Source organism: Oxyura jamaicensis, chromosome 4 (assembly GCF_011077185.1).
Source record: "Oxyura jamaicensis isolate SHBP4307 breed ruddy duck chromosome 4, BPBGC_Ojam_1.0, whole genome shotgun sequence".
NCBI lineage: Eukaryota > Metazoa > Chordata > Aves > Anseriformes > Anatidae > Oxyura > Oxyura jamaicensis.
The window spans coordinates 79,275,922-79,295,911 of record NC_048896.1 but is presented as its reverse complement, the minus strand read 5'-3'; the positions used below and the strand labels follow the sequence as shown (position 1 = coordinate 79,295,911).

Genomic DNA, 19,990 nt, shown 5'->3' with positions numbered 1-19,990 from the left:
CGCGGAGCCGAAGCCCGGCAGGGCTCTGCCGGTGGGCGAAGGGGTGTTTAAGTGCTGTAGCTCCACTTCCCCTCGCACAGCGCCGAGCTGTGCCTCAGATGCGACCCCCTCAGCCCCCCCACCCCTTTTTGAGACCGCTCAGTGCCCTCCAATGAGGGTGTTTTCCAGGCGTGAGGGAGAGCAGGCGTGCGGGCGGTGCTCTCTGGTGTCAGGAGGGGCTGAGGAGAGGAAGAGATGAGCACGTTAACCTCTAACTCATTTAAATGTTGGCGTATGAACATGTCTCAAGTGATGAATTTCACTCCGGGAGAGTACCAGGGCCACTGCCTTCTGCTGGGACTTGTGTGGTTTCCCTACGGTGGTGTTTTGGCCACGTGTGGTATAAACACACACAAAAAAGTGACTCTTTTCCCAAATACGTTGGAAATGAGCTGTAATTGTTAGGGTAGTTTCCATGTGATACCACTTCCTAATGGCTTACCTCAGGAATTAAAGTCGGTTTTATTTGCACTCATTGCAGTTGAGGGAAGTTTATATCTTGATATATATATATTTTAAAGGGGGGGATAGGGGAGATGGACGCACAAATAACTCCACAGAAGAAAGTAGTAATGAAATATGAACAGAAATACTAGGGCCTAAGTGTAGTTTTCTATTGCTTCTGACCATTCCTTGTGTTCTGTAGTCGTTACAGCTTCCTGTGCTACAAGTGAGGAGTTCAGTTTTTGTAAAATCATCTTTCCAAGTATTTACCCTGCAACAATCTTGTGCTTGTTTGAAAGCTAATGTTTGCTACAGAAAGTAAAGACCTCTTTTGCCTTTATAGAAATACTGTGAAAGCTGAAAGTTGTTTAAAATGTAGAAAATTGTCTTGATTTCTGTCACTTGTTCAGTTTTTGTAACTCTTATCAGCCAACCTAATGTACTGTCATGTCTCTATAGTAGCCTTAGTGGTTTTCTAACTGTAGTCATAACCAATGTTCAGACAGGTTTTGGCTGTTCTATGTTGCTAAAGATAAATGTAAGCTATATAATGGCAGGCAGAACTGACTTTGTAAGGGTTTCTTATTACAAAATTTGAAACTACTACTTTTGAGATAAACCTTCGTTCAGGCACTTGGAAATCTGGAACTCGCACAGTGGTAGTTGCAGGAACGGTTCACTGGGATTGCTTACATCTTGCAGTTTCAAAAAATGCTCTGCCTGTGAAAGCAAACAAAATAACTTAAAAAGAAAATAGCTTTTTAATGTTTTAATTTTGCTACTTCTGAATTATTCTTCTTAGGGATCTTAATGGAAATAACATCACCAGAATCACCAAGACCGACTTTGCTGGTCTAAGGCATCTTCGAGTTCTGTAAGTTTTCCCTTTCTGTCACTGATTCATTTTAGGACACGCAGCTTCAGATTATGTTATAAAAAATATTGAATTCGTTATCTTTCAGTTTATAAGTAGGCTAGGTTATCTATTGCTTTTTAACTTTTGTGCTACTGCATCTGAATTTACATTCTCTCCCCTGTGTTATAGACCAATATAAATAAGTTAGCAAATGACTTAAATGTCATCTTGTTTATATTTCCCTTAAATCTCTACCTAAGGTTGTAAAATAAATGGAGATTTTAATTTGGCATGTAGGTTACAAAAAAGAGTTGTTAAAACTTCCTGAATAACTGTTGGAATGACTTCAGTTTAAGCTTAGTAAATTTATAGTTCACATTGAAAATAAGTACGCTCAAGCTGAAGTGTAAGGGAATTCGTTAAAGAGGTAAAAAGTTACTCCTTTAATTGATTAAAAAAGCAAGTCTTAGGTGGTGACTCTTTCTTTTTACAGTTTATGGACAAAAAGAAAATACTTTAGCAGTGAATTTGACCAAGGAATAATTTGGATACTTTTTGTAAATGCTTTTGGAAGCATTATGAAACTTTTCAAAATCTATGGGTTTTGGGGGAGGTAGTTAACTAATATCAAATTTAAAATACTGCACAACTTACATAGCTTATTTGTTAAGGCTATTTTATTTGACCAAGTAGCTGTATATTTTTTTCCTTCTTAAAAAGAATATCATGCTGCGGTAATTTTTAATTTTTGTTAAACTATTGTTATGGTTACAGTTTCAGTGCAGTTGTTCACTGATATTTTTTCTAAACACCACTGTTCTGTATTTTTGTGTTCTCATTTGAGACTAGTTTTGCTTTCATACCATTCAACTGAAATCTTAAAGCTTGCTGAATAACAATGTTGTATGTGCATGTATGCGCACAGCATATATGCAAAATGTGTAACCTTTTAACTTGGGACTCCTTGAGTAAATGTAATATCTATTCCTGTTTATTTTAATGAAGATTATTTTTTACCTTTTTGGGTGTATGATGTCATGTAAAGTGTTGGATGACAAGAGTCCAGGAGGTTAAATTGGATGTCGTTTTAGAATAACTGTTGTGTTTTGATGAGGTTGACTTTAAATGGCTACTCTTAATGCATGCAACAAGTGATGCTGGAGCTATTGAAAATTACATACAAAAAATTCTACATTTCAGTCAGCTCATGGAGAACAAGATTAGCACTATTGAGAGAGGAGCATTCCAGGATTTAAAAGAGCTGGAGAGGCTGTAAGTATTTTTAATTCTAAATATATGAGAAAATAATTTCCTATCAAATCAGTTATGTGTTAATGGACTCAGGCCTCTGGTTTTGTTTGTTTTTTCTAACTTGGGGCATCTAACCTTATCGAGACATGAGAGCAGTAAGAAATTCTCAGACTGTGTGTGTGGGGGAGCTTGAATGAGCAGTCCAGATTTGAAGTGTAAACTGCAGTTGTCTTGCAGGGAAAAGTTTTGAATGCTATGAAATATTTTTCCCTTGAACACAAAGGAGTTTTTCAAATGTGAATACACCTACAAAACCCTGCTTTTTTGTGTATCACATGAGATGTTTGTCTTGAAGATTCTGAATGTTTTATATGATGTCCTTTTGGAAGTTAATGCTAGTTGTGAAGCTTAGTCTTAATACATGCAGTATGAAAGCAACAGTTGAAATCTATGCTGGTATTTGAATTAGTCTTTTACAAAGAATTAAGAAAAATATGGACTGTGAACTTTCTGAAGTGAATTGGATTTGTCCATTTTTTTTTAAAGTGAGTCCTGTGGGGAAAGAGGATGGAGCTGGGAAGACAAGGGCTTTTGCTAGTGAAGCTGAAGTGTAAACACCTGCTTTGTTGCAGTGGGACATACAAATAGCAAATGAATAAGAGACTAGTAAAGAAAGCTAAGCAGGTTTGGGAATTAGTTTTCAGTATGTTTTCTTATTTTGCCATGTTTCCTCAAATGAAAGTCTTCTTGAAAATCTACTTGTATTACAAAATCTGTCTCATTAAAAGCCAGATGCTGGTAGTTGAATATAGTTTGAGCTAGGAAAATCGATGGAAAACCCTTTATTAATGTAAATTTGTGTAGAACTTGAGAGTAGTGTCTTCATTATCAGGCATTTTTGTTGCTCCATTTTTATGTCACCTTTTCTCTACACATGCCTCTGAGGTCTTGTTTAGCCTCTCAGTCACTGGTGCCTTAACTTCAGAAAGGTATTTCTGCTTGAATCCATTGAAAAGCAGCACCGGCCTAAACATTCTCTGTCTAATTATAGTTGTGCTCTGGATCTACAGCTGCTGTATGTTTAAAACAAACAAAAAACATTGTTTATGTAAATATAGACAAAGATTTTCAAGAAATTTAGTAACCACCAGTGTATAATTGTGATATTTCTGAAATCTTTTTAAAATAAACTAACTTTTTGACCTAGAAATTGAAAGTGCTGTTACGTACTGAAGCCTTTTTTTTTTTTTGAATAATCTTAAATGGGACTGCTCTGAGAAATGCATAGTCAGAATTTTCAAAGCTATGTTAAAACAGACTTAATGCAATGTTTTTTACAATGTGTTTTAAACTTAGTACAAAGCATAGGGATTTAGTGCAGCTTTTCCTGCTGAGATGTATATTGGATTAATATATACACATTCCTAAATTTAGTTTATAAGGTCTAACTAAATAATTAAACAGCAGTGTAGTTCATATTGCAACAGTAAGTACACATACATGAAACATTAATAAACACTAAAAAAAATTGTGCTTTCATTATGAATGTGGTTTGATACTGAGATACAAAATACTTGCTAAGTTTTAAAACAGTATATTATCAACTGTATTTCTTGATTATCTTGAAGCAAGTTCTTGTTACATGATTATGAATACTTCCAAAAAATCTTGATATTATGACACAGGTTAAAATTCATTTAATTATAAGATTTCTGATGTTGAGTACAGAACTGCAATACTAAAAAAAAAGCTTTATTAGTGAAGACTTTCTTGTCTGAAGTGTTTACATCTTGCTATTAATTTTTTTTGCTTTTTCTTGATGAACATGCAAAATCTTTGGAAAACAATAGATATCTTACAGTTGTGTGATACTAGTTCAGAAGAAAAATTCTGATAATTGCAGTTACTCTTTTGGGTTATTTTCATTCACACTTCAGCAAACAAACTGACATTTGGAATTTCAGTCAATTTTAGACCTAAAAAGTTCGATTCTGCTTTGTCTTCAGAATTTTCTGTGCTTCAGTAATTGTCAGTTTTTGTGTTTTTTAATTTGCTGAAATTCAGTCAGTGTTAGGTGTGTGGGTGACTTGTAGCTTGAATATATAGGCAGGATGTCTTTAAACCATCCCAGCTGTTGTCTAAGAGCAAATATTTCGTATTTGTGAGGAAAAGCTGAGAAAATTCCTCTTGTTTACAACTGCCAAGTCCATCTGATGAAGGCACAATGTTATCTGACAGCCAATTCATCTCCTTGGGATTCTGAAATTCGGAAGGATTTCTCAGGGAACTTGTGGATACTTCAATTATTTTATTTTATACAGTAAATAGCAAGCACTACACATAAATATGTGTAGGTGTAGGATGCCACATTTCCACTCTAAGTGTAATCTGCCAAGCTACTGTCAAATAATACCTGATGTAGCTCTTCTGGTGTGCCAATGGATGGTGTAAGAATTTTACTGGATCTTAAATGAACTTGATTTATAAAACTGTTTACAAGTAATGCATTTCTTACATTAGAATATATTATATTAATTTATCTCTAGATTAAGTGGTGCTACTTGTGTGTTTTTTGGTATTTTTTTACTGGAATTTCAGTGAGAAAATCATTTGTTACTCTGAATTTCAAAGAACTGTTTGGTTGGTCAGTGATTCACTTGTTGTGAGATTCACTTGTTGTGAATACCCATTTGAAGATCTCATCGTGCAAAATGCTGAATAACTTAATCTTTTAACTGAAACAGAAATTAGAGACCTGGAGCACTGTGTAAAATTATATCCCTAGGAGAAGAAACTCATCCTTTTATTCAAAAGGAAACTACTGAAGATATAATTTGTTTAAAGCTATGTATACCTCTTACATGGTTAGAAATGTTACTCAACTAAACTACAGGAAAAAACAACCAATCTGTAGTATACTAGGTCTGTAATACTATGTACACAAACCTATTCAGACCTAGTATGTTCCATAACAAGAATGTCACACCGCTGTGGTTGTAGAAGTGTAATGGAAACTACAACCACAATGAATACTGCTGTGACAGGTGATTGTTACTACAGCAGCACTGCTGTTATTTTCAGTTAGCAATAAATGGTTATATAGTAGTGCCTGCTACATAAGGACTGGGAGGGAGTACAAGATGGAACTACCAACTTAATCAGCTAGTTCTTAGGTTTATGGAAACCTGAGTTTTGAAGAGACCCAGGTTAAGATGAATGTAATCTTGCTATAAGCCTTTCAGTTGGACACTTCTCTAAAAACTCTTCAGTCAAATGTGTATACTTTGCAGTATTCCCTTAAGTATAACCTCTGGCAGTATTATCTCAGTGTTTAAGGGCTACTAGCTTTGCTCCCAACTGATTTGGTACATCACTGCCTGAACTCTGATCTAGCAAGTCTGCCCTGAATATGTCTGTCTTTGCAGCCTGTACCTTGAATGGCTGAATCAAATGGTCTATTGTATTGTGTAGATGCTCTCAGTGTCTGTTGAAACAAGCATCTTTGAACTTCAATATGGATAGCCCATTTCATAATGAATGGGATAGCTTGTACCTTGTGTACATCCTGAAGCAGTGCCAAAAACTGTTGGATTAATTAATATCAGGTTTATGTATTCAGTATTTGCAAAACTTTCTATATCAACCACCAATCTGTATTATTATTTAAGAGGAAATTCCTCTCAGAGGGTGGTGAGGCATTGTAACAGGTTGCCCAGAGATGCTGTTGATGCCTCATCCCTGGAAGTGTACAAGACCAGGTTAGATGAGGCCCTAAGCCTGAGCAACCTGATCTAGTGGGTGGCATCCCTGCCTATGGCAGGTGGGTTGGAACTAGATGATCTTTAAGGTCCCTTCCAACCCAAGCCATTCTATGATTATATTCTTGTGTTCATATGAGTAGGGTCATTTCAATGGTTCTTAAAGAGTATGTGGTTCATTACATGACAGGTCTCATAAAGGCTCAGGGTCTGATCCCATGTTGCCTGAACCCATGTTAGATAGATGACCAACATATGTTAGGTTTCATTTTGTTTTGTGGCAGGAAGGCACAATGGTCACAGTCTGGAGAATTTTTACAATGTTTAAGAATGTCTAGAGACTACTGATTTTTATGGGAGTCAATCTTTTCAAAATATTTCTTATGCAAATGTTATAGTTGTATAGCTTAAGTTAAACACTTGTTTCTTCTTTCTTTTCAAAGCTGTCATCTTTGTGTGATGTTTGTAATAGTTTGAACAATTAAGATAGTGTTTAGAAAGTGGTGATTTTCAGTCTAATGCCACCACTGGACACAACTTCAAAATGACTTTTAAGAACTTATCATTTACTGCCAAGAACACCACCTTCTGTGTTGTTGCAGCTATTCTTGTAGTATCCCAATGATTTTACAAGCTACTGTCACCTGGAGGGAAATAAAAAGCTTGAAGACAGCTGCTATAGCCTATGAACCAGTTTTGTTATGAGCTGCTTGTCTAAAATTTACTTAAATTCTTTTTACTCCAGAAATACAATATAAACAGATTATGAGAATGAATGGACTATTTGCTTGTTTATGTAGCAGAGCAGTTAGCTTTTCATTTCGGGGCAAGTTTTTTGGCTGATAAGAAAATTATTTTTAATTGTAAGTTTTTTCTAATAACTGGTGTCTCAAATGCTAGGTAAAAAAAAATGACAACTCTAAGGCTATGCTGAACATACAGAAGGTGTCAGAACAGGAAGAGTTTACAGCAATAGTTTGAAAACTACCCTGATTTTTGTTCCTGTACTTGTGAATAATCCATTGAGGAAGCAGTATGCTCCTAAAATGCTAATTTGGAGTCTGATTCTGCAGACATTTACCACATGAATAACTTGGTTTGCATGAGTAGTCCTGCTGATAACTCTTCTGAGAAAGGTTACTTCTGTGGCCTAAAGTGTTTCCAGGCCAAACCCTTACACTTTTGATACTTGAATTAATAAAACTTCTAAAGTCCATTTATTATCTTAATAGTTCTAAAGAATTACAGTGTAGAATTAAAAACAACAAAACCCACCCAACCAAAAAAAAAAAAAAAAAACTAAACCAACACAAGAATTCACCCACTTTGCTGAAAACTAGTATAGAGAGGCAAAATGTTACTCAGAGGTTCTAGAACAACCGCGGTCTCTGATCTAGTACATGAGCTAAATACTTATTTCTCCAAGAAAACCAGGCCCCCCCCCCCCCCCCGAGTTTTATGGTGTGAGTCAGCTGAAATCCCTAGTTAAAGACAAGAATGCTGTAAGGGTGAACTTCATGTTGATACTTGAAATAGCTTTTAAACTGAAAGCCATCTATATTGTCTATTTTCATGCTTCTTACAATGTATCACTGAATGATGGAGAGATATTTGAAGAATTAAATACTTTGTTATAGTTCATGCATTTTTTTTGAACTTTTTACAACACAATTCTGAAATAGCAGAACTGAGAAATTGCCTGTACTTGTTATGTATTGGGGGCCACATCTTGACAAATGCATTAAAACAAGTTATTAAAACTTATGATGAAGGGGAGCATTAACTGAGGAGTGCATGCCTGAGTACTTGAGTCAGTAGTATTGAAAGCTCTTAGTTTTGTTCATCTAAGAATGAATGATTTGAAACTTGTAGATGTGTCACAGCACAGAAATAGAGGTATGTATTTCAATTACATATTTTTAAGGAGAAATATTTTCCACTTAGTAAACAAAGTACTATTCAGATTTCTTTTCCATATTCAAATCTATGTCTGAAACGGCTGGGTTTGCAGCTTCTGGATCACACAAATCCATCTTGCCAGTCATATGGGACTCAGTATAGTAAAGGACTTTTAGCTTTATTTTATATATTACATGGTTAGAGTTATCTGGGCTTTAACCTAGTCTCTAATAAATGTGTTAAACGTAGGCTGTATTAGAAGTTTTAGAAATTCTAAATAAAAAACTCACTTCTGAGTTTTTATGATCTCTGAAACATGCAGTGTTTTACAGAGCATCTCATCTTACAAAGGCGTGCATAGCAGAATGAACTAAAATATTCTTTTTTTCCATCTAAAATAAAAACAAATACAATTTGTCTTGGGCAACAAAGCTACCAGACCTAGAAAATTGTGAAGGGAATTAGCAGCTGTTTCAAAAGGGACAGGATAAACTAGTACTTTTCTTTTTTTCTAGTCTAGGAGGATATATTTCATGTATGTTCTTTCTTACAAAGAAGGAATAATACTGCTCCACCAACACTTGATAATACTGCATGACAGGAAACTAACTATTGAGAACTCTCATAGCACTGCTGATGTTTCTTTAACATAAGATTGACTGTACCACTAATGGGATAAAACATGCTCTTCGGAGCTTGAAATAAACCTGTGTACTAACTTTTTATTATGTATTGGTGTGGCAAGAGATTGTGATTTTGTTCTGAGTATTTGAGAAGCTCTATCCGTAAGACTTGAGTTCCAAGTAGGAAAACTAGTAACTCTTAAAAGAATGATTTTAATTTTCTTGAAATGTGAGCTCTGTCAATATGTTAATTCTAGAATATTTAATCTTGTTTTGAACTTTTTTTTTGGGGGGGGAAGGGTAGGTGACTAAACTGGTAGAGTATAGCCCTTTCAGTTGCAGAACAGAAATGTTACGCCCCCCAACCCTCTACTCCCCCACCAAAAAAAAAAAAAATCAATTATACATAGTTATATGATCAAAGTTCAGGAGCTGGGACTTCTGGAAAAAATGCCAAACATTGCAAAATAACATCATAAAAAATACTTAGTTTTTAACCGTGAAGCAAAATTGTATTATTTTTTTAATTTACATAGGTTTAGATGTGAAGTTTAGAGGCTAATGTGGAATTTGGGATCCACTGTGAAAAGTGTTTTTAGCAGCTGAGTCACTGCTACTGTTCATTAATTGGCAATTCTTTTACCAATGATAGTAATGAATTCCTTCATCTTTTTGTGTATGATTATATATGTAGTCTCAAGAAATGCAGCTTTTTTGGCACTAAGACCTTATTTTGTACAAGCAGCAGAGTTGTCATCTGAATTGACGTACTGAGCTCTTAGACTAGATTCTTAGCACAAGCTATAAAGGTGTCTCCTGGTTTTCTCACTGATCCCTGTTCTTCATTTTGATGTGCAAGTTCATTCCTGAAGACTGAGAATTAATTTTTTTCAGTTGGGATACATTGTGAACAGAATCAGACTGTCACAGTCAGGAAGGTCTGTGTTGGGCTGCCTGAAACTTGGGATTTTTATGTATAAACTTGTTTTGAAGCCTGTTGAATGTTATGATTTTTCTCCCCTTTGAACCATTGCTACTTAAGCACCTGTCTGGCTTTGGTCTGAAAATAGGAGGATTGGAAGGGTTAATAACACACACACATAAAGGTATAGGTAGCGGAAGAATGAGTTCAGGTAGAGAATGTTTTTGAACAGCCCTGAAGGGGGGTGAACAGTTATTCCTTGTTAATCACGGATGTGAAAAATCCTTCTCTTTGCTAATCCTACATAGTTTAAGGGCAACGCATAGCACATTCCTCATTTTAGAACAGGGAGGAGACCGCGAAGCCTGCGGTGCTAATCACTTAACAAAGGAATGTGAGACCGTCTTACAAGAATTATACGGGGGCACCTGTATTTATAGTTTTTTTTTTTAAAAAAAAAAACTACAGTAATTATCTTGTATTAGCAAACTTTTGTCAAAACAACTTCAAATATATTTTTTAGAAATTTTTCTGGTAAATCAGAAAATAGACAAAGGCTGTATTTGAAGATGATATTTAAAAAGAGAAGTAGGGTTCTAATAGCATTTTAAAAATCAGCTTATATAGCTGCATTTTGATTGCAGAATAATACAAAATCTCTGATAAAACTTTTCAGTCCAAGAGCTATGTTCTTCTTTTTGAAAGCCTGGTAAACTTTCATTATGATTTTTAGTATATTTTACTAATTTGAGTGTAGTTTCTCATGGGACTCCTTTTATAGGTCTAGAAGTCAAATTGCAGTGAGTAGTCCTGTTTGCTCTTTGCAGACCTTTTTACAAATTCCAGGGCAGGAAGGCTGTTTATTTTTCCCACATCTGTTTTGTGCTCATCCTTTGTCACATTGTTTGCTGGATGCTCTTCTTTCTTGCTTCCCCTGAAATGGGTAATTTGCACTGTTGCAAAATGTTGAAACCAAACCTGATTCTACAGAACTGTTTTATCAATGTTTTTCTTTCAAATAGTGTTTTGTGGTCATAATATATTTTAAACTGATGCTACTGAAGTGCTGATATTAAACTTAAAGCTATACATTTTATATAAATAAAGCTATACGTCTTTATTCTTTTATTTTTACAGAGTAAAAAACACACCTCTTGCAGATCCAGATCAAGTTAAATGACAAAACCATACACAAACAGATTTAATAGTAGATGGCAACAGGTGAAAATTAACAAAATTAATGTTACCTTTCAATATAGTATATTTCAGAGGGCATCTACAATGCTCCTAATTTTAATTGTGGAAGCCCCAGTTTCACCTGGAATTTTACAGTTAAACTCCAAAAGCCATGAGGAATTTGGCTGCAAGACTGTTACTTCAGTGACTCATACTGTTATATTACCTCATTTAATTGGAAGAGGCTGGATAAAAACTAAATCATAAGAACGGTGTTGTTTTCCTTGATAGTTTGTAGTGTATTGTGTAGCTTGTTTTTAACAATAGCCTAGACTTACAATCAGATACAATGTGGCAACTCCTTTTAATTTTCTTGGAACACACCAGGCTGCCTGAATTTAGTTTAGCAGGATGCCTATACAGGTGCTACGCAAGAATACTTGAATGAAAACTTACTGTGCTAACTTGGTAAACAAAGACAGTTACAAGCCCTTCTAGACTATTTGTAGGCACTTCTTGTCTGCTGTCTAAACAGTCTGCCCCAAATAGATCATTTCACCTAATCCAACACCATTTATTTCTTTTCCTTCCCTCCCTCTCTCCCTCCCCCCCTCCCCCCCCGGATACCCTGTCTGTTGTCTGATCATTCTTGCTTCATCTTGCTTCATACTTGATCCCATATTCCTTTATGAAAGTTTCCTAATTTGTTTCCTTCTGTTGGGTGTGTGTCCATTACAAAACAACTCTTAAATTCCTAGGTTTGGAAAAAATCTCTAGTATTTGAGTGGCCTCAAATGTTGAGATTTGGTGAGGTGTTGTACAAACTTGAAAATAAGAGGCAATTCATTCAATTGATATGGTTTGGTTAGTGCTAGAGTTATTTTGCATGCTTCCTTGTATCTCTACTACAGTGAAGTGTTGTCATAATAAACGTACTTGATTTTTTTTTTTTTTCCATTTCCCAGATGAGGATAGTCATGTTTGGGGCAGGATTTGTGCCCTACTTGTTAAGGAGCTTTTTTCTCCTCTCTATCAAGACTAAAATCTTCTGGAGCAACAAGCAGTTCTTGTCTAAATAATGAGTCTTCAGATAAATCTTGATGGTACTGATCTTTGTTAGCTTTATTCTTATTCTCCCTTAGAGTTGACTCATTCAGCATCATTTATTTGTCCTTTCATCTTCACACATTAATTTGTATGTCAAACTTGAGAATGGAAAATTATCATTTCTCAAAGTAGAATAAAATCTGATGGGTTATACTCAAAGAATCTCATAATTGAAAATTTGAAGGGAGCTTATCCAGTCCAATGCCACTGCTTAAAGCAAAGTCGACCAGAGAAGGTGGCTGAGGGCTGTTTCCAGTTGGGTTTCAAATATCTCAAATGATAGATTTCCCAGTGATGTTAAAGATTATCTATTTCAGTGTTTGACCACTCTTTAGACTTTATGTTAAAATGTAACTTCCTGTTTTGATTTCTGTTCACTGTCTGTTGTCCTTTCACTGGGCACCACAGAGAAGAGTTTGATTCAGTCTTATGTACTTGGGAAGGAAGTACATGAGGTACACATACACATAATGTGTACACATTAATGTACACATTAAGATCCCTTTGAACCTTCTCCCTAGGCTATACAGCCCCATCTCTCTCAACCTTTCCACTTTTGACAGGTGGGAAATACTCACTCTGAATACTCACCTTTGCAGCCTTTTGCTGGACTTGCTCCAGTATGTCTCTTGTAGCAGTGAGTCCAGCACTGGGCACAGTATCCCAGCTGTCTCACCAGAGCTGAGCAGCAGGGAAGGATACAGTCTTGACCTGCTGGCAGCATTATTCCTTGTACAGTACAGGATGCTCATGGCCTCCTTTGTTGTGATGGCACATTGCTGGCTCCTTTGATTTCCTGTTCACCCTGGACCTTTCTCTATAAAGCTGTGGTCAGAGTAGTATTCCTCTTGTGTTTGCTAGTGCATATGGTTATTCCTCCTCAGGTTTAGGGCTCTGCATTTCCCTTTTGTTGATCTTCATGAAGTTCCTCTGTGCTTAGTTTTCCAGCCACAAGGTGAGTCTGATCAGCCTGTAGTTCCCTGGATCATGCTTTTTCACACGTTAATGGGATAGGTAGAATTAATAAGAGTAATCACCAGCTATTTGTAGAAATATCCTTTCAGCTGAAATGGTAAGGGACACTGAAGCCTCTAGAAAACAACTGCCTTCATTTCTTCCCCTTTTCTTCTTAGCAAAACAAAACAACCCAAGAACAAAAACAACAAACAACCCAACAACCCCACCCTCAAATGAAAAGCTTGTCCTAGCTTTGCTTATATCTCTTAAAAGAAGCAAATTTAATATAAGCTTCTGATACACTAGTTGCACAGGGAATTGTATAATGTAGGGAGAATCGATTGGTGCAGGGGATGAATGTAGTGATTTTGGACTTGACGGCAACCTTAGTTAAGAGGAAAATGAAGGACAGAAAATAATTAGAATTTAAGTAGTGGATGCTAGCACAATGTAGTAAGATAATTTGTAAGGTAACTTTCCCCACTTCCTACACAGTAATAAAATTACTTTTCTGAGGTATCTATTATTTGAGGGTCCCACTTCAACTTAAAGTAATTATTAATAAAACACATACCTAATTTGTATTTGATATCAAATTGAAACTAATTTGGACATCTTTCTTAGCCTGGTTACTACTTAGCCTGGAAAATAGAGCTCTGATTAAGTGGTTCTTGACCTTGGACAAACTCTAATTTAGGTATGCAAATCATAGAAGATTAGCACTGAACTTTTCAGATTTCAATTTTTACTCATGTGGACAGCATATCAAGCTTGATATTGTTACGTTTAAAGAGATAATGATTAGCTTAACTACAGACAAGACCTTTGTGCCAGTTTTTCTGTTAACAATTCTCTCCAGTTTTTTGCTTAGGTCTTAGTTCTCAGGCTATCTCATCACTTGATGATGTTTGCTCAAGGTGCATTCATAAATGGTAGTTGCCAAATGTGTAGAAGTTAACCAGAGTGTGATATTGGACACTGATACATGAATGTTCTCAGACTCTGGCAGATATAACAACATGGCTTTTTGGACAAGAGTAGGAAGATTTGCCCTCCTTGCAGTCTTAAGCATAAGTCAAGCTCTGTATGTGGTCTCTGGTGAGGGAATAGGATCACTCATTTTGATGCTTATTATCCAGAGCCTCTAGAGTCAGCTCTCTGGGACTTGATGGTTAAATCTGTGTAAACCAATCCATGGAGATGATTTGCATGCTGTGCACTAGCTTCCCATTTCAAGATACTTCCATTATTTTTTAGTTTGATTCTAAATTTCCTGAGATCGTAGTGCCTGAACTGGTATTAGACTTTCCCAGCTGGTACATATCCCTGTAACCTGTTGGAACTACTTGAAGCCTTGTGGCACTCAATCATTGTGAATAAAAACTGCTGTTGCATGAGCACTCAGCAATTTTTTACATGTCACTTCATATTAAATTGATCTTTCATGAAAATTGTCTGTGTTTTTAAAGGCTATGAATATTTTGCAAATTAGCTTCAGTGAAAAGGTGTTATGTGGTATTTTTAAATGGTGTGATAATAATGTCTTCAAACATTGCTATCAAACAATGAATGACAATCAAACAATAGGTGTGGATGTGCTTCTTTGAAGAGTAGAGTTTCTAAGCTATACAGTACTGTGTGTTACTATGCACAGAAAGCATTATTTACTTCTCACCTAACTTCAGAGGAGGAATGAAGAATAAGGGCTTCTATCATTAACTTTGTGTAATTTAGAAGCCTTCTATCATTCCTGAAGCAATCAATGGGTGTAGGATAAAATGTATTTGTGCCTTATATGTAGAGTTTTGGAAGGCTCTCAGCTTCTATGCATCCGATGGGACAGACTCTTTCTAATTAAAGAAGAGTACAGTTGATTTATAATTTACTTAGAATTGCTCCTAACTTAGATCAGTTCTCAAGTTAGCTTTGAAGGCTTCTGCTTTCTTGGGGGCCTACAGTTAGAACTGCATTTACTTAAACTAGAACCAGCAGCAAGTATTCTAGCTGGGGTTATCTAGGCTGAAGAAGACAACTTGTAGGGGACAAAATAGTAGCTTTCAAGTACCTGTGAGAAAGTTATCAATAAGTTGGAGCCAGGCTCACCAATGTGGTGAGACAAGAATAAACTGAAAGGGGAGATTATGACTGGATATAAGGGGAAGACTTTTTTACCGTGAGGACAGTTATGTTCTGGAACAAATCAGTTGTCTGGAGAGGCTGTGCCATCTGTCTTTGAAGGCTTTTCAGACTGTACTGGGTGAAGCCCTGAGCAACCTGTCTTGATCTCATAACTTACCCTGCTTTGAGCAGGAGGTTGAGACCTCCTGAGGTCCCCTGTTACGAAGATCATCTCAGAACAAGGATGGAATAGAATAAGGACAAGGCTACATGGGAAAAGATGAGGGCTTCTCTGACTCTATGAAGTTGATTCCCTGCAACTTGCTTCTAAGCCACTGTAAAGTGCTAACAAGTCTCAAAAACAAATACAGACATGTTTGTGAATTGTAGTAATTGCAGATGATTAAACTGCAAACAGTGTAATTGTTTTTTTCCTCTCTTCCCACTACTTCCTCCCTACCTCTGCGTGATTGATAGTAGATCGGTTACTGTGGCAAGAAAACTTGAGAGTGACAACAGAATGGATGGGTGGGATGGCCAGACCATGCTGGGTTGGGATACTGTCACTGGGAGCTTAAAATGTTCTCCCCAAAACTTACTCTGCCTCTGTCATCCACCTACACATCCTCTGACTCCAGAAGACAAGTAAAACCCAGTTACGTTGCCATTTCTGCAAGGATAGCCCATTCTCTAGAACCCGTAACAAATCAGTTTCCTTATGGGTAGTGATAGTAATCTCAGCCGTGCATGCATCCCTTAAATCAAGTTATTTTTTTATACATATACTTTTTCTGTGCTGTATGCTTCACCGTGTAACCTGTTGCTCATCTGTACCTAAGTTTTATCTGCCTATTGGTATCAAACTTCCTTTAAGGACTATTTTTGCCTGCCCATCTGTCAAAGATTCCCCTTCTGTGTCCTCCAACTGATTCCTCTGAAAGCTGTAATATCTTTGAGTATATTCATACACTTTTTCCATCACTTCACTTCAAAGTTGGTTTTCTAGCCCTTACTATATTTGGAAGACCAAGCTCTAGAAACTTTACACTGAAGTATTTAAAACGTTTTGTGTAATTTATGTATTATGGGGACCTTGCTGAAATTTATCATGAAAAGCTCAAAAACTTGTTTGAGCCAGTCTGTCAGTTTGCCCCATCTCAAAGCTGGATTCAGTAATGGAAGAAACAGAAATTATATTTATTTTAATTGCAACTGTGGCTCAGCTTTGTTACATTGAAAGAATTATGTGATGTCAGACCCTCATCCATTTATTTCTGGCTACTACCCAAGGACTTTACAGTTCAAGGTATTGCAATATCAGAAGAGATTCTCCAGTACATTTTCTGTTGCTGATGCCACTAACACTTCATCTCTTCTGAACTCTTTCCTCCTTTGCTAGAGAAATGCCATTTTTTTCTAGCTTGGTTGGGAAACTGAAAGGGAACAGTATGGAATATTTCATCACTCTTTTTTTCGGTGCTATACCTTGAACTTAATGCCAGTTCTGGGAGAGCAATTCAGTTGATGCAACTGAAATTTCTCTTCTCACATTGTCCCAGGGGAAATGCTGTCTGCTAGCAAGCTGCAGTGAGGTCTGTGCTGACACAGTGAAAGAAAAAGTGATTATTTTTTATTTTCTGGTTGTTTTTACTTTGCGGTACCTGTAGTTCTTGCAGTTTTTAATGACTGTTTGTGTGTTCTGTGTTTTTTGTTTGTTTTATTTTTTCTCTCTCCTAAATCTGTGGTTACCTCATTTTTCAACTTCTGGGGACAAAGACAATCATGTCTGTCTCACACTTATTCTATGTCTGCGTGTTGAAGATAGGTACTGTTATTTCAGACAAAATTAAATTTGTCTGCATGAGGCAAAGTTGCCACAGGAAAAGGTGGCAATATCAGTATCAGAGAACCAATATCTGTTTTAAAGTAGGAATGTATTTTCTGGACTCTTTATGTGTGGCTCTATTTCAGTGATTGCAAACTCTTCATAGTTAGTTGACTGTATTTGTGAAAACTGCTGTGTTCTGGCATACTGGTGTATGTGTGCCAGGTTCACCACACATCCCTTTCATTCACTTATGTTTGAATACATAGATTTATTTATTTTTTAACATATCTATTGTAGTCTTGAAAAAATTACATATAAGAAATTTAAGAAAAAAAATTCACCCTATTGAAAGCATTTTTTTAGTATATAATATTTTATATATATAAAACTTGTTAGATTTAGCTGAAGCCTCTTTCTTGAAGTAATAGTGCAAAAGAAATGCCTCTCATTGCCATAACAAAAATTAACAGTATTTGGTACTCTTAGGCACAGATAATAAAAGGATATCCAGATTTTTGGTAGAGAAAGCTGAGCTCCTAAAAGGAGCTACAATGAGAGGGATGAGATCGTTCGAAGTAGAAACTACAAAATACTGAATGGTCGGTAGTTTATTGAACTCGTGTCCCCTCAATTCACTTAGTGCTCAAGAACAAATGTTTTAATTTTGTGAAAGGCAAAGTAAAAATGTAGGTTGAAAGTTCCAAGTGCCAAGCTCAGTTGGTAGAAACTCTTGAGTCATGAATGTACTGCTATTATTGTTAGGTTAATTCATGAGATTTATTTACTACCTATAATTTAGATTTTTAATGTCTGCACAGCAGCATGTTCATACTTTGTTAAAATTATATATACTCAGTTGTGTGGGCCATGTGAACTATAGAAACTCATGATCTAAGGTATTAACTGCTTGTATGGAAAGTTGTGTACTAGCACAACTACTTGGCCTGTGAAGTATACTTACCAAGTGATGCTGAATGTATCCTTTTAAGATTGCTGTTGCCATTTAGGGAAAGGCAAGCCTGTCTGAAGAACTCCACCATCAATTAATGTTACGTCATTGTATAGTATCACCATTTTTGTATTATGTTGGACATTCAGATAATGTGTGATTTCATTGCACCTTCAGTTAGAGCTAGTGATTATTACTTAGTATCTGAAGCAAATAGTCCTTGCAAAATATGAACAGATTTTTGTCCTTAATAGTTTCTGATTAGAGACTAACTTGCCAAAGTCTTTACAGGTTTTCCCATGTATTTTTTGATATGTAATCGTATCCTTAGAGGATTAAGTCTGAACTATTTAACATGGAGAAAGGTTGAATTAATTTTACTTCTTTTATTTAACCATTTGTTCATGTTCAGTTTCTCAGAATTCCATCATGTTCACAATACTCCTTTCTGATCAGAAATGTAATCACTTCTTTGAAACAGTTTTCTTCCTACTATTTCATTTTTGTTGTCTTTAATTCTCTTCTGCAAAAACTTACTAAAGGTAAGAAAGTGTCTGGTTTTTTAATTGCCTTATTTTGAAAATGCAATACAAATAATAAAATGCTACTTTTTTTTATGTAGGTGCGGTTTTCTGAGGCAGTGTTCAAATCAGAAGTTTTCCAGTATTTATTAACTTCTTTTTACAGTTGTATATTTCTTTTATACTCAAAACTTTACTTCTATTTGAGAATATGATTTGTGGGATCACAATTATATTTTTGTTGCTGTTGGATAAAGCATTTTTTTCTATTTCTTATTAAAATGCATCTTCACTCACCTCACTTTATCCCAGTGATATAATCGTTTCTTTTCAGGACGTTCCTCTCACTCAGAGGTCTCTTCTAGTCTTCAGAATGTGTGACTGAAATTTCTTCTGCTTAAAGATACTAGGATTTCTGGTGCTTGACTAACAAAAAGGAACATGACATTAAAATTGTATTACTGTCAATATCTAGACCTCAAAAACCTGATTGCTCTCTCACCATTTGAAATGTGGGAGCAAGCCTGTGGATATGTAAGAGTCTTTTTCAGGTTATTTTGATCTCATCAGTAGTCACATTGAAATTTAAGGGAACAATAGTGAAGTGAACTAAATCATGTGGCTATATAAAACTGAGTCTTGAGTGTGTATCCATCTACATATGGGAATTTATGGAAAAACCTTTAAATTGGAAGGACCCTTATGTGGAACAATTGTTATAGTATGAAAAATCAGCCCTGAGAGACTAATTAGCTGAATTGTTTGAATTCATCCCTAAGACTAACAAACAAGAAGTTCTGAAACTTTATGAAATTCTAAAACTTATTTTTGCATAATTTATGCCCAGTAGCTTTTTTTAACCTTGTGGAATGTCTTGATAAATACCTGTTGACCTAAGTAATGCTTAAGGGACAAAAATATATATCAGACTACACTGTGTGGTATGGTGGCGAGGAATGCCCTTAGAAGTAGTGGATTGAAAAGCATTGTGCATTGCGAACTTGGATTGTGATGAAATTGTTAGGAGGAAACAGTTTTATCAGTATGTTGCCTTGCTTGAATGGTAGATGATGTGTGTTGCATTGTTTAAAAACAGAAACCTGTTTTGAGTTTGAATTCTTGAATGGTATGACTGTATGCTCCAGGGCTGTCATTTATACACGTTAGAAAGAATAATCTGCACTGTATGTTTAAAAAAATCATGAAGATGGAATGTATTTGTTTTGGAGAGGGGTTGTGGGGTTGTTCTGTTACCTACAGTTATATTACAGTGGACTTGGAACTTGTCACATCAAACTAAATAGGTTTAAACCCTGGTCAGGATGTTCAGTGAGAAACTTCATAGACAAATAGGTATCTTCAAATTCCAATTGCAATTTTTCTTTTGTAGTTTTATGTACAACTTTTTTATTATTATTATTTTTATTTTAACTTTTGAGTATTTCACAGCTATAGACAAAACCATATGCCAAAAACAAATAAAACCTGTAATGCCAAATAGAACTTGTGACTTCCTGATTTTTTGGCTTTCATTTGATCAGG

The 19,990-nt window shown here is 35.8% G+C and overlaps 1 protein-coding gene across 15 annotated transcripts in view; it reads left to right on the top strand.

Moving 5' to 3' along the window:
• The window catches only part of SLIT2 (slit guidance ligand 2), a 256,661-nt gene that overhangs the window by 691 nt on the left and 235,980 nt on the right, over positions 1–19,990 (top strand). For all 15 annotated transcript variants that reach the window (XM_035323812.1, XM_035323806.1, XM_035323807.1 and 12 more), the window contains exons 2-3: positions 1,286–1,357; positions 2,540–2,611. In XM_035323812.1, the coding sequence (XP_035179703.1) occupies positions 1,286–1,357; positions 2,540–2,611 (144 nt within the window). The remainder of the gene's footprint in view (positions 1–1,285; positions 1,358–2,539; positions 2,612–19,990) is intronic.